Genomic DNA, 13,896 nt, shown 5'->3' on the forward strand with positions numbered 1-13,896 from the left:
ACAATTATGTCAACAAATCATGCCCCCTTTTGCCAAGCTCCACATGCAAATCGCACCTCATCCCACTTCGCTTCCCTTCCCTTCATTGAAGGAATTTGATTTATCAGGCCTGGGCACCCTGTTTGGCTAGTTTTGCTTGCATTCGTTTTGGAACCGGGCTGCGTCCCGAGCGTGAGCCAGGTGTCCCGTTCAAAGCCCACGGCGAAGTCGGCTCAAAACAAAAGTGACGTAATGAGTATGATTCTGTGTTTTTACATGCAAAAGTGATTGCTTTTAATAAAAACGTTTTATTTGCCTTCCCCATGAAAACTAGTTTGAAAATTCAAACATATATTTTATGTAAAAGAGATGTATGTTTATGGACCGTTTTTCCCATTCACGTCACAGGCCATATATAGGTGCCCCGCGGCTCAGTAGCCTCCTCAGTCATGCTGGGAAGCTGTTTGAGAGAGTACTCACCCAAAGACTGAGCAGCCACACTGAGGAAATGGGCCTCATTGGAATCCACCAAGCTGGCTTCAGAAAAAGAAGATCAACTACCGATAACATTCTAAGACTGTCAGAGGACATCCTTTGGAACTTCAAGACAAAAGAACTTACCCTGGCGGTTTTCTTTGATGTAGAAAAAGCATTTGACAAGATGTGGCACAATGGGTTGTGCTACCGGCTTGCAGACTCCAATCTCAAACTACCACTCTCCATCAGAAACATCATCACTAGCTTTCTCCACAACCGTACAATTAAAGTGAAGGTCTCCACAGCAATATCCTCATCTTTTACCCCCGAAGCAGGTGTCCCACAGGGGGCAGTTCTAAGGCCACTACTCTTTCTACTCTACATATCAGATATTTATTACCCTCCACCCACCATAGGCCAAGTGTCACAGTTTGCCGATGACCTCTGCTACTGGTCCAGCTCCAAATGTCCTCAACTGCTGCAAAAAAACTCCAGAAGTCTATTGAAATGATCGAGACATGGTCTAACATGTGGCGAGTAAAATTGAACCCACAAAAAACCCAATGTGTCCTCTTCACAAGAAGCACCAGCAAATAAAACAGGAAACCCATAGATCTCAAACTCTACGGTGAAACAGTAAGGAGAAAAATAAGCTACATTCCTTGGAGTCACCTTCCAGAAGAACATGTACTTGACAACCCATATAGCGAACATAGAGAGGGACGAAAGACTAAACCACCTAAAAACGCTGTGCGGAAAAAAATATGGAGCCTCACCTCAGACAGTGCTGAAAGTCTACATCAGCTACATCCGATCCCTCTTTGAATACGCCCTACCAGCCTGGATAAGAGCTTCACCACAGCAGATGAATCGGCTACAGATAATCCAAAACATGGCAATAAAAATGGCTTACAGACTACCAAGATACATCAGCAATCACCATGTTAACAGCATATCAGGGGCCTGTTGCACAAAACTAGGATAAGGGATTAAGCCAGGATATCTTGGTGATCCTGGCTCAATTGATCCGTAATCCGGTTGCACTAAAGATGGATAGGGGGCAGGAGGATATATTATGGTATAAATTACCATGGAGATTTATTCTGTGGAGCTAGCCTGCTCCAGACCAGGCTAAATTCCAGGATCTATTTAATCTCATCCCTAATGTCAGTCAGCAGTCACCACAAATGGAAACCAATAGTTATTTCACTGCTCACTATACATTGTTATCACATATAACTAGACCCACTGTCATTATTTAAACATTTGTGATCATTAATTTCAATGATTTTGGATAAAAAATAATTTTTAGATGATGTTGCTATCATTAGATAATTTACAGTTTCCCATAGACTATAAGGCTATATATAAAATGATAGAATATTAGGGCCACAGAGGGGAAAAAAACACAAGTAATAATATTGTAACCAGTTGTTTTAAAGGAGGACAGTTGTTAAAATGACAGATGTGGGGCATTTCGTGAAATTGTACTTCAGTATGGTTTCATAAACAAAGACATGCTGATGTGCCAGAATATTAAGTATCACATTGTCATAAGTATCAAAACTGTAAAAACAATATGTAGCTTTTCTGCAGAAAGAACCAGCCTCATAAATTTATGACTTTATCCTTTTTCTTCAGTGTGGCCCTAGTACTCTGTCATATAAACAAATACACATTCCATATGAATATAAAAACACAATGTGTAACATTATGTTCCTTTATTGAATAAGGACAAAACAAAGCAGGTAAACCATCAGCTCCTTTCGAAACTGAAGTCACAGTGACTCTACAAGATGGAAAGCACAGAATCCAAGCATATTATACAAAATGATACATACACATTCAAAGGTCTGTATATAACACACCCTGCATGTCTGCACACTAAAATAAATGCAGGACAAATCCATACACATCAACTGAACAGACAAATGAATGGATGCAGTAGCCTCCCTGCAGCCTTGTATTACACACAGTATACCGCACAAACATCATAAGAGGCCAAATTCGTAACAAAACGAACCCAAAAAAACCCAAATTCCTCTGCCACCGCAGGACATATTTAACCAAAATTGAAAGCACACATACTAACTAAAATAATTCAACACATATTGGTCCCTCAGCAGCCGACCACTGTCGTCATCAGGGAAGATTGACGGATTGTCCCAGTCCATGGCTGGTGGCACTCTGGGGGCCCTCTCCTTCCTCAGGCAGGCCACATTGTGGAGGACAGCACAAGCCACAGTAATATCACATGCCCTAACAGGGCTGACCCTTAATTTGTGAAGGCAGTGAAAGCGTGCCTTCAGGAGGCCAAAGGTCATTTCAACTCTGGCCCTGGTCCTGGCATGGGCATGGTTGTAGGCCTGCTGTGCTTCCTGGGGGTCTGTGAAAGGTGTCAGGAGAAAAGGCTGGCAGCCATACCCCCTGTCTCCCAGCAACACACCAGAGAATTCACCTGTCAACACAAAATCTCATCATTACTACCTCATAAACACAGTGATATTCTTGACACAGCCATGATGGTTATAAATAGGGGTTGTGTGGCTTACCTTGTGATAGGCACTGATAGATTTCAGAGGCCCGAAAGATTCTGGAGTCATGGACTGAGCCAGGCCATTTTGCCACAACATTGCTGATCACACAGTCAGCATTGCAGACCATCTGAAATCATAAGATGAGGAATATTACACCAATCAATGGACATCACTGGCAATGCAGAGTGTTCGTCAATGGACAATTTCAAAAAGTTATGTTCACCTGAACATTAATGCTGTGAAAGGATTTCCTATTCACAAAATCGGCTTCATGGGCACCTAAGGGGGCTTTTATCCTTATGTGTGTGCAGTCCACTGCACCAATGACATTGGGGAAACCTGTCACACAAAGTAATGAGTATCCTACTATGTGTTAACAGTTGTCCTGTAATTTGTAGATCCTCTTACCTGCAATCCTATAGAACTCCTCTTTGATGTCACAGAGTCTTCTGTGGCCAGGGAAGGAGATGAAGACATCTGCTAATGCTTTGATAGCCAGACACACACTCCTTATTGTGCGGCAAATTGTGGCCTTGTTCAGCTGTTCTGCATCCCCCACTGAGTACAGGAAGGCTCCACTAGCAAAAAAGCGCAAGGCCACACAAACCATTTGCTCCACACTCAGTGCATGGCTCCGTGCAGTGCGGTGCTTAATCCTGGGACCCAGTAGTCTGCATAGATACCTGATGCCATCTGCAGAAAACCTGTATCTTTCATATAGATGGTCATCAGGGAAGGCCAGTGGGTCCAACCGGTCCCTGAAGACCCTTTCTCGCCTGAAGGCTCTCCTCAGCACAAGTGCTTCTTCATCCACCACATCTCGCACGAATGGGCATGCCATTGTCAGAGCAGAAAGGAACACACAATTTTGGGCCTTCATATAGGCTAGTGGCCACACCTGGTGCTGGGGGGGGTGGGCAAAAGAGGGCGATGCCTTATAACGATGACTTGGTTGTACTGATTGCTGGGAAAATAAAAAAAACCTTAGAAAGATGCCACCGTCCTGTGTGCTCACAATAAGAGCTCATATGTCATGGCTCACTTGACTTTACGAGAATATACCTAATTTTTATTTTGAGCTGTGTCATCTTCTTGGAGCTGGGGGAGGAAAGAAAAATAATGATTAATACATTTGTGTTACAGTTAGCATACAGTGTACATTGAAGGCATATCTCACCTCCCTCTCAAGTTTTTTTATTTCAAGGTCCAGTTTCCTAATTGTCCTCTTTTTTATTTCGGACTCCAGTGCAAGATTTTCCATCTTTTTCTTCTTGTACTGAATGTCTATGTCTGCCAGTTCTATTTGGCGCCGGAGGTGGTTGCCATACAACTTTCTGATAGCTTGTGAGCTCTGTGAACACAATACAATTAGCGCAGCTGGAATTTGGCAGGATGTGGTGTCCTTTTATTAATACGCACTATGTTGCCAGGCTGGTTTTCCCACTGTATAGCATCTGGGTCCTGTAAAAGAAATTAGATTTTTTGATTTTGATGAGGACTCCTCACTATTGTAGAGTAAATAGTACTTTCACAGTCTTAACATGATACCTCATGCCTTCTGGAATCCAGAGAGATGGTCTCCTCCTCATCATCGTCTCCATCATGTGCTGTTGCTGCTGCACTGGGGCCTTCACCCTATCACATTTAATCGGATTCATATTGAAGCTAGTAGACAAGACATGCCAGGCCTACAGTATGCCTTTGATGGAGTACTCACTGGATCAGCATCGTCTGGTGCTTGTGCTGGTGGCTCTAACAGGAACACAGTGCTGCCAGACACTGCAAGGCAATAGGTAAACCAAAGTCAGACAGTCCAAATTGATTCAATATGAATGTGGTTGTATCCCATGTAGAGATGGAAGGACATACCTTGAATGAAGCGGGTGGCATCTTGGGAGGAACCTATGCTCGTCTCTTTCCCCCCAGGGATCCCCTCTAAGACGGGCCTGCCTTTATTTAGCTCCAAGGCCATGTCCTCTGCTGGGGTAAGGTCAGCCTTTGGTGACCCACCACCCGTGCCTTGTCTGTGGGTATTCTTTTTCACTGCTAAAACAGTACAGACAATGTGTGAGCAGGCACCTTCTGGGTACAATATATGCTTGTGCTTTGTTAAATATTAGTCAGGGACCATACCATTCTGCAGAATGTTCTTGTATTTGATTTTGACCTGCTGCCATGTCCGTTTTGGCCCGTTCATGTTTAATCTACACACACACACACACACACACACACACACACACATTTAATGGAGTCACACTGCAAAAAATTACTTGGTATTTTTGTCTTGTTTTCAGTAAAAATATCAAAAAATTTATCATAGCTTTATACAGTGTGATGGAGTTACTTTACACAATTTCACTCATATCTGCAGTGCATTTCAATTAAAAATTTAACCGTTTCATAATTACAGTACAACTGCATTTTTGGAGATGTGAATTAAATATTTGAATTGTAATTGTGATGTTTCAGCGGAGCGGTGACTGTGTAATTGTGCACTACTTACGCATTCAGGCGGTCTGCAATACTTTGCCACGCTTTTTCTCTTTGCTTTATCACTGTGGCGGTGTTGCCTTTCTTCTTAATTATATCTTTTACCTCCTCGTATGCCTCCATGAGGATTTGTGCTTCCGACGGGGAAAAGTACGCGGCTCTAGTTGCCATGGTAAATCAGTTAATCTGTGATCTGTGGCGGGGTCTATTTGAGTGAGCCGTGAGCGCGCACCTATCCAGGATTGGTTTCACCGGGCTTAATGAATCCGTGTCTGCTCATCCTGGCTTGGTCTTTGTGCAACCAATTAAGCCTGGACGCACATGTTTTGGCTTCATTGAGCTCAGCTGAGTCATTTATCCCGGATGTCTTAATTCTACTTTTGTGCAACAGGCCCCTGGACTGACATCCATCAACAATTGACAGTCAATCATTGGCCAGAAGTTCATCAACAGAGCCACTCACAACCTATCACTGAAGGAAGCTGTGGGACAGGCCAAATGGACCACAAATACACCCATGTCCATATTGCTGAAACTGACCTAGAAGAGAGAAAAGGGGAGAAGGGAAAGAGAGAAAAATAAAAATACAAAAGAATAATAATAAATAAAAATACAAAATACAAAAAAATACAAAATACTAAAATTGTGTGTGTATGAAAGTGTGTAGATATATGTGAATGCACTCCTTAGCGCCCCCACCCCTCCTCCCGCACAGTTGTGAGCTATAACTTTAATGACATTTTAAAAAAATATATTTTTTTAAACACCACACTCTTTTTGTATTTTTTGTGTGTCTTTTTAAAAAATGGATACAAACTTTTTTAAAGGATTAGTGTTCCCATATCTCCATAATACAGCGTGTTTACGGAAGACACCTGTGCTAATTAGCTGTCTAGCATGCTGCTAACACCTGTTTATTTTTTTAAACAACAAATCAATACAGAAAGTACATGAGGGAACACAAGTATATATAGATTATATACAATGGACAATCGAGCTAGGGGGTACAATATCACATTACACAAGGACCTTAAGGGACATACATACACTTACAATTCTAACAGCCTTTTTGTTAGTAGAGTATTTAACTGTCTTAAAATACAGTTCCATTTCTTTTTGTAGGGTAAAAAACACCACAAACTCAAGTCGGGAAAAGAAAAAGGTGAAACTAATCTACGCCTGTTCTGATAAAAACCTTAGGGCATTTAGCCTCGGGGGATGCCTTGCTTGACCACACCCTCCTTCCTTGCTCCTGGCCTGCCCTGCCTCTTCCACCAATCCATTTGTTTTTTATGGACAGAAAAGAGCAGAAGCTCTGAGCTGTCCGATCAGGTCCATTGTCATAATCGAATCCGCCCACTTAGTGGGGCTACGGTGTGCAACGACCAGTGGTGGTGAGTATAACAAGAGATACTGGAATATAATGACCTCTCTGGTATAATTTAGCTAACAACGTTAGACAACGTTATTGCTGGTTCTTTCGTTTTCGTAATGGGTCACCAAGCGACCTATGGGAACTCCTTCACGCGATGTGATTGAGATGCTTAATATCAAAAGATGTTTACAGTCACGCCACACACTGTACCCACGTGACCTGTCACAATAAAAGGCGGTGTGGTGTGACATACAATCATTTCTTCACGTTTGTGTTTTACATTACGAAATTGCTATTAATCGCCTTCGGATGACTTTCTTTCACGATTCTCCAACGACTCGGGGATGTGCAATGAGTAGTTATCCTAGGTGCAGTTCACAACAGGGTGACTTTGACCACAGACGCTTCCCTGCAGGGATGGGGAGCCTTGAACCAGTCAGGGTTCCATGGTGTATGACAACAGCTCACATCAAAGTACTAGAGCTCAAGGCATTTCACCTTGCACTCCAGCACGTCCTCCGAGTACTGAGAAGACCTAACTCTGAATGGAGCGCGGCGGTTGAATGGGATGACGCTGATGTACTGTCCACAAGACCCTCCCACTCTTATGACAGACTAGGAGCACTCTCTAGCATCGTCCAGTCCCCAGCCTGGCAGTCGACCATAAAATATCCTTGTGTTAGCAGCTAGCTAGCTACCTCATTACAACTTAGGTCGTAGCTCATAAAAGTTGGTGTATTGTCTAAATACTGCTGGTTATGTAACGTTATCATTTGATAATGCTAGCAAGGCAGGCTAGCTAACGTTATCTAGCTAGCTATCTAACGTTAGCCTACAACTTGGATTTGCAAGTTAGTTCGTAGCTCATACAAGTGTATTATGTATTGACTAAGGCAAAACTAAATTATGGATGCAGCTACGATGGCAGCTAACTCATGTCGGAGTCTGACTAATACAGTGAACTAGGAGCAACAAACCGTAACGGCGTCACCGGCCTGAATCTACTCCAATCTGACGCTACAGTCAGTCTACATCTGTAAAGCATAGACTTTGACTTTCCACTAGTTACCACAGCCACAAATACATATCTTAAAAATAAAATAACTTTTTGGTCTTAATTTAAGGTTAGGGTTAAGCGTAAGGTTAGTAGTGTGGTTGAGGTTAGGTTTTAAATCACATTTTAAGGAGATAAATTGTAGAAATAGGTGGCCTTTATGACTTTGATGTAACTAGTGACAACCTACAATTAGCTTGACACTGTCCTGATGACAAAGAAGGCTTCATCATCAAAGGCAATGTGTGTTATGTGAAAAGTTATTTGGGTTGTAAATTGCTTTATCAAAAAGCGTAGTCCTTTCTTTATAACAAAATTAAATTTACCACTTGGCTGTCTATTGTATCACCCTGTCACAGGCCCTCCCAGCTGCAGTTGTTCAAAAGATATCCAGTCTGCAGCAGAACATGCAATATTGAGAAGACCCTCAGCATCAGGCAGACATGCCCTCACTGTGAGCATTCCTATAAATGGCACAGGGAGGACACTTGAATCAGGTTGGTGACATTTGACCTGTTACAAGGTCAAAACAGTTTTGAGTTGTGCCAATTCAAATTCATAATCTAGCCTGGTGGAACCAGCCTCATTGCTGCCTTTACCATTTTATTTCACTTCACATATCATGGTATCTTAAGTAAAATAGAGAGGTGAATGCAGCGATCTGGTTGGCTCCCCCATGCTAATTATAACCACCATTGATCATGTAATCATTGCTCTTTGTGTGTGACCGACCAGTATCTTTGAGGGGCCAGGAGCTGATCTACGCTGCTATGACCATCAATAGGGCGCTGGCAAAGAACTTACCTCCAGCCTCACCTCTTGCCTGCTCACCAACGGTCGTCAATGGAGAGAACAGAATTAGGTAGGTTTAGTCTGACCTGTTCAAACTTCAACATAGTACTGTATATGTTTGTTTGTCAGATATCACCTATCCGAACTGCCATTGGTAATAGGAAAACTGACGATGTGTGTATATGCGTTCACAGATGAGTCTATGGAGCCAGGACATGGAGACTTGCAAGATGATGTGATGGAGTCCTGACCAGCAGACAGGCTTGATACTGATGTCTCTAAATGGAGAGAGACCTGGCACTCAACATAACATTTTTACTAGACACAACTTTCACTTGTATTGTCTTTTTAAAATTATTTAATTTAATGCTATCAGTCAATATTAGGAGGCCCCATTACCACCAGAGAAAATGCAGAAAATGTTCTTTTTTTTTTTTTTACTATTTTCTACATTGTAGAATAATAGTAAAGATGTCAAAACTATGAAATAACACATATGGAATCATGTAGTAAACAAAAAAGTGTTAAACAAATCCAAATATATTTTAGATTCCTAAAATATAGCTGCCGTTCGCCTTGATGACAGCTTTGCACACTCTTGGCATTCTCTCAAGCAGCTTCACCTGGAATCTTTCACAACAGTCTTTAAGGAGTTCCCACATATGCTAAGCACATGTTGACTGGTCTAATGTCCATTGCTCGTGTTTCTTGGCCTAAGCAAGTTTCTTGTTATTGGAGTCTTTTAGTAGTGGTTACCTTGCAGCAATTTGACTAAGAAGGACTGATTCATGCAGTTTCCTCTGAACAGTTGATGTTGAGATGTGTTTGTTACTTGAACTCTGTGAAGCATTTATTTGGGCTGCAATTTCTGAGGCTGGTAACTCTAATGAACTTGTCCTCTACAGCAGAGGTAACTTTCCTGTGGCGGTCCTCATGAAAGCCAGTTTCATCATATTGCTTGATTGTTTTTCAAATGAAATGAAATCAAACTTTATTTGTCACATGTGCTGCATACAACAAGTGTAGACTTTACTGTGAAATGCTTACTTACAAGCCTTTAACCAACAGTGCAGTCCAAGAAGAGTTAAGAATTTCTTTTACCAAGTAAACTAAAATAAAAAGTAATTATAAAAAGTAACACAATAACGAGGCTATATACAGGGGCCACCGGTACCGAGTCATGGTGCGGAGGTACAGGTTAGTTGAGGTAATTTGTACATTGAGGTGGGGGTGAAGTGACTATGCATAGATAATAAACAGCGAGTAGCAGCAGTGTACAAAAGTGTGGAGGGGGGTGTCTATGTAAATTGTCCGGTGGCAATTTTATTTATTGTTCAGTAATCTTACGGCTTGGGATAGAAGCTATTGAGGAGAAAACAGTCTATAACTTGGGTGACTGGAGTCTCTGACAATTTTAAGGGCTTTCTTCTGACACCGCCTATTGTATATGTCCTGGATGGCAGGGAGTTTTGCCCCAGTGATGTACTGGGCCATTCGCACTACCCTCTGTAGTGCCTTACGGTCAGATGCAGAGCAGTTGCCATACCAGGCGGTGATGCAACCGCCCAGGATGCTCTTGATGTTGTAGCTGTAGAACCTTTTGAGGATCTAAGGACCCATGCCAAATCTCTTTAGTCTCCTGAGGGGGATATGGTTTTGTCGTTCCCTCTTCACGACTGTCTTGGTATGTTTGGAACATGATAGTTCGTTGGTGATGTGGACACCAAGGAACTTGAAACTCGACCCGCTCCACTACAGCCCCGTCGATGTTAATGGGGACCTGTTCGGCCTGCCTTTTCCTGTAGTCCACGATCAGCTCCTTTGTCTAGCTCACATTGAGGGAGAGGTTGTTGTCCTGGCACCACACTGCCAGTTCTCTGACCTCCTCCCTATAGGCCGTCTCATTGTTTTCGGGGATCAGGCCTACCAAACGTAATGATGGTGTTGGAGTCGTGTTTGGCCACACAGTGATAGGTGAACAGGGAATACAGGATGGGACTAAATATACACCCCTGATGGGCCCCAGTGTTAAGGATCAGCGTGGCAGACATGTTGTTGCCTACTCTTACCACCTGGGGGCGGCCTGTCAGGAAGTCCAGGATCCAGTTGCAGAGGGAGGTGTTTAGTCCCAGAGTCCTTAGCTTAGTGATGAGCTTCGTGGGCACTGTGGTGTTGAATGCTGAGCTGTAGTCAATGAACAGCATTTTCACATAGGTATTCCTTTTGTCCAGGTGAGAAAGGGCAGCGTGGCGTGCGATTGAGATTGCATCATCTGTGGATCTGTTGGGGGCGGTATGCAAATTGGTGTGGGTCTAGGGTGTCTGGGAGGATGCTGTTGATGTGAGCCATGACCAGCCTTTCAAAGCACTTCATGGCTACCAACGTGAGTGCCACGGGGCGGTAATCATTTAGGCAGATTACCTTCGCTTCCTTGGTATCATCTCTGTTCTGCCGGTGCATGGAAAATCCTGCTAGCTCTATTTTGGCCGTGTCGTCGTTCAGCCACGTCTCGGTGAAACATAATAGGGCTATCTTCTGTATACCACCCCTACCTTGTCACAACACAACTGATTGGCTCAAACGCATTAAGACGGAAAGAAATTCCACTATTTAACTTTTAACAAGGTACACCTGATAATTTAAATGTATTCCAGGTGACTACCTTATGAAGCTGGTTGAGAGAATGCCAAGAGTGTGCAAAGCTGTCATCAAGGGTGGCTACTTTGAAGAATCACAAATATAAAACATATTTGGGTTACTACATGATTCCATGTGTTATTTCGTAGTTTTGATGTCTTCACTATTATTCTACAATGTAGAAAATAGTAAAAATAAAGAAAAACCCTTGAATGAGTAGGTGTGTCCAAACTTTTGACTGGTACTGTATATCGGCTGGGAATTACAGTGAAAGGTGCACATTGTTATATTAGCAGAACACTGCTTCTATGGTATTATTTAAAGGGTTGTTTATTCTACATGGACATGTTACTACATTTGAAACTTATCAAAAAGCTTAGTTTAGAATATCTACATAAATTCAGCAATTGTATTCTTCTCATATTACTCTGACCCATTCAAAGCTTCCTCCGGCATCTCACCGTACATCTGCCTGTAGTTACTTAACTCAACCTGCAGGAGGTTTGTTTGTTGTAATTGATTGGGGGGAAACTGCTGCGGGCAAGGTTTTGACAGATGGGTGTGTCTTGGTGTTGGCAAGGATACACCCACATCAAACCACACCCCCAGCCCAACCCAACTCACGTTTGGCTTCTGTCATGGCCGCCAGCATTTCTTGAGGAGCAAGCCAAAAAATGAGGCCAAATCAACGGGTGCAGTTCCCGTTTAACACCATAAAAAGACAGTTTTTCAGTGATTTCATCATAAGAGCTGTACATAATAGGCAGATTCTACCGCACACCCAGAGTTGATTAGTGAAGGTACTGGAGGCAAAAGGCAAAGTCTCTGTTAGAGCTGTACAAACCAAATTGGTTGGCTACAGTGTTTCAAAACGTGTGATTCTAACATTCAGTCTAGGTAACTGGTGAGGGACACTGACCTTCAACAACCTAAGAGAGGGACAAAGAAAGAGAAAGAATAAAGGTAGAGAGATGACAGGTAGGCAGAGGGGGCAGCTTCAGTGGCAAGGGATTTCCCCAGGCCTGTGCATTGTGAATTATTAAGGTTTGCTAATATTTCATAAATCCTCTCTTTGTCCTGTCGATTACCGGCCTGTCACATCCGCTCGCCACGCAGAGACTGAGTCACCCACTTCATCCGAATGACAGAAGTTAAACTGTTCCTTCCAGAGGAGATGGGGGGAGGGAGGGGGGGCAACAGCACTCTGCAAGTAGGCCCCAGGGATGGAGGGATGGCTTGGGATGTGGAGTTTTTTGCAGGCCCAGTGTGTGTGCTGTGAGAGAGAGTGTGTGTATCTCTGTGAGTACAGTAAAATATAATAGTATGTTTGTGTGCATCTATGTGTGTGTGTGTGTGCGCATTGGTGTATATGAGTGTATCTGTGGACCCCTGTGCTGGAGTTGCTTATCTTTTCCTCATGCACCCCCTTACCACCAGTAATCTCCCCCATCTTACCCCCTTCCTCCTCCACCCCTCCTCCCAAAACAGCAAACCTCGCCTCAGTGCGTGCCTGGCGGACTCTCTCCGCGGTCTTCGACAGCCGAGCTGGTCGTTGCCCCGAGCACTGAGGAGCTGTCGCCACTCGTTAGCGTCGCCACTGCGACCCAGAGTCCTGCCTGCCTGCTCCTTGATTAGAGCGAGGTGGAGGGGTGTGGGGGGATGAAGGGTGAGGGGGGGACTCAGCCCCCCCCCCCCCAGAGCTGCTTTTAAAGATCAGTGATTTGGTCAATTGGCCTGGCAATTCCAATCCCATGGAAGGTCAATGATGGCTCAGTGGACCAGTCATAGAAGGCGAGCTGTCACACACATGGGGCGAGTGTGTGTGTGCGTGAGTGTGTGTGTGCACATGTGGAGGACTGAGAGGATCGATGTAAGTACGTTTTGAACTAAATTCCACAACAGTAGAGATTCAACTCATTGAATCAGAAGAAATGGATACAGAAGTAGGCCTAGACAAGTAAGTACACTGAATGTACGAATTCACAGCCAAAAACATATACATTCACAAGGGCATAGAAACACACAGTGTATACCAACAAACACAGTAACCTACTCGCATACATGTGCACTGCCTTGAATAAGCAATATGCAAATAAGCATACAACAGACATTCATAAACAGATACATTTCTTTCAAATCTAATGAGGGTTCTGTTCATGCATATCCATTTGAAAGCACACTTAGGAAACATGGGGGTTCTATTATAGATATTACACGTCACATTCCGAACCAATATCAATTGGACATTCTTTTCAGTCAACACAATAACACAGTTAGGATTGTCTTAGCTTAGAAACGGACAAACTTGCCACTCTAAGGTGATGCACGGGTGGCCTGTGTGATCCAGTGGTTACAGCTGCTGATCCTGGTACACACGTATGCCAGAGTCGACATGTGTTCGAATCTGGCCCACTGCCCTTTTTCTCACCCTGTCTTTCCAATACTGTTTAATCTCTTCAATTAAAGCTCAACAATTACAAAAGGAGTGGGACACTGCTTAAAAAATACCTTTTAAAAAAATGGACACACAGAGAGGTACAGGAAATCACCTATAC

General features: G+C 43.2%; 1 protein-coding gene and 1 long non-coding RNA gene across 3 annotated transcripts; both read right to left on the reverse strand.

Annotated features, from left to right (window-relative positions):
- Window positions 1-2,141: 2,141 nt before the first annotated feature.
- Window positions 2,142-4,595, reverse strand: LOC129855850 (putative nuclease HARBI1). Of its 2 annotated transcripts, XM_055923917.1 has the most exons (5): window positions 4,171-4,595; window positions 4,056-4,091; window positions 3,402-3,957; window positions 3,009-3,120; window positions 2,142-2,914 (listed from the first exon to the last, which is right to left on the reverse strand). In XM_055923917.1, the coding sequence occupies exons 3-5, from the start codon at window positions 3,468-3,470 to the stop codon at window positions 2,544-2,546; spliced, it is 552 nt and encodes a 183-aa protein (XP_055779892.1). In that variant the 5' UTR covers window positions 3,471-3,957; window positions 4,056-4,091; window positions 4,171-4,595; the 3' UTR covers window positions 2,142-2,543. The 2 variants fall into 2 exon arrangements, with proteins under 2 accessions (XP_055779892.1, XP_055779901.1); XM_055923926.1 differs by lacking the exons at window positions 4,056-4,091; window positions 4,171-4,595 and having other exon boundaries at window positions 3,402-4,033.
- Window positions 4,596-4,709: 114 nt separating this feature from the next.
- On the reverse strand, window positions 4,710-5,996 carry LOC129854008 (uncharacterized). The gene is made up of 3 exons (XR_008759220.1): window positions 5,127-5,996; window positions 4,863-5,039; window positions 4,710-4,772 (listed from the first exon to the last, which is right to left on the reverse strand). It is a non-coding gene; the product is annotated as an uncharacterized LOC129854008 (long non-coding RNA).
- Window positions 5,997-13,896: the final 7,900 nt, after the last annotated feature.

Source organism: Salvelinus fontinalis, chromosome 1 (genome assembly GCF_029448725.1).
Source record: "Salvelinus fontinalis isolate EN_2023a chromosome 1, ASM2944872v1, whole genome shotgun sequence".
NCBI lineage: Eukaryota > Metazoa > Chordata > Actinopteri > Salmoniformes > Salmonidae > Salvelinus > Salvelinus fontinalis.

Excerpts from the sequence above, each read along its gene's own strand:
- LOC129855850 (XM_055923917.1), bottom strand. The coding sequence starts at position 3,470 with ATGTCTTCATCTCCTTCCCTGGCCACAGAAGACTCTGTGACATCAAAG. Across the intron at positions 3,121-3,401 it reads GGAGTTCTATAGGATTGCAG|ATGGTCTGCAATGCTGACTG; the intron begins GTAAGAGGATCT and ends TTATGATTTCAG. Across the intron at positions 2,915-3,008 it reads CTATCAGTGCCTATCACAAG|GTGAATTCTCTGGTGTGTTG; the intron begins GTAAGCCACACA and ends TTGTGTTGACAG.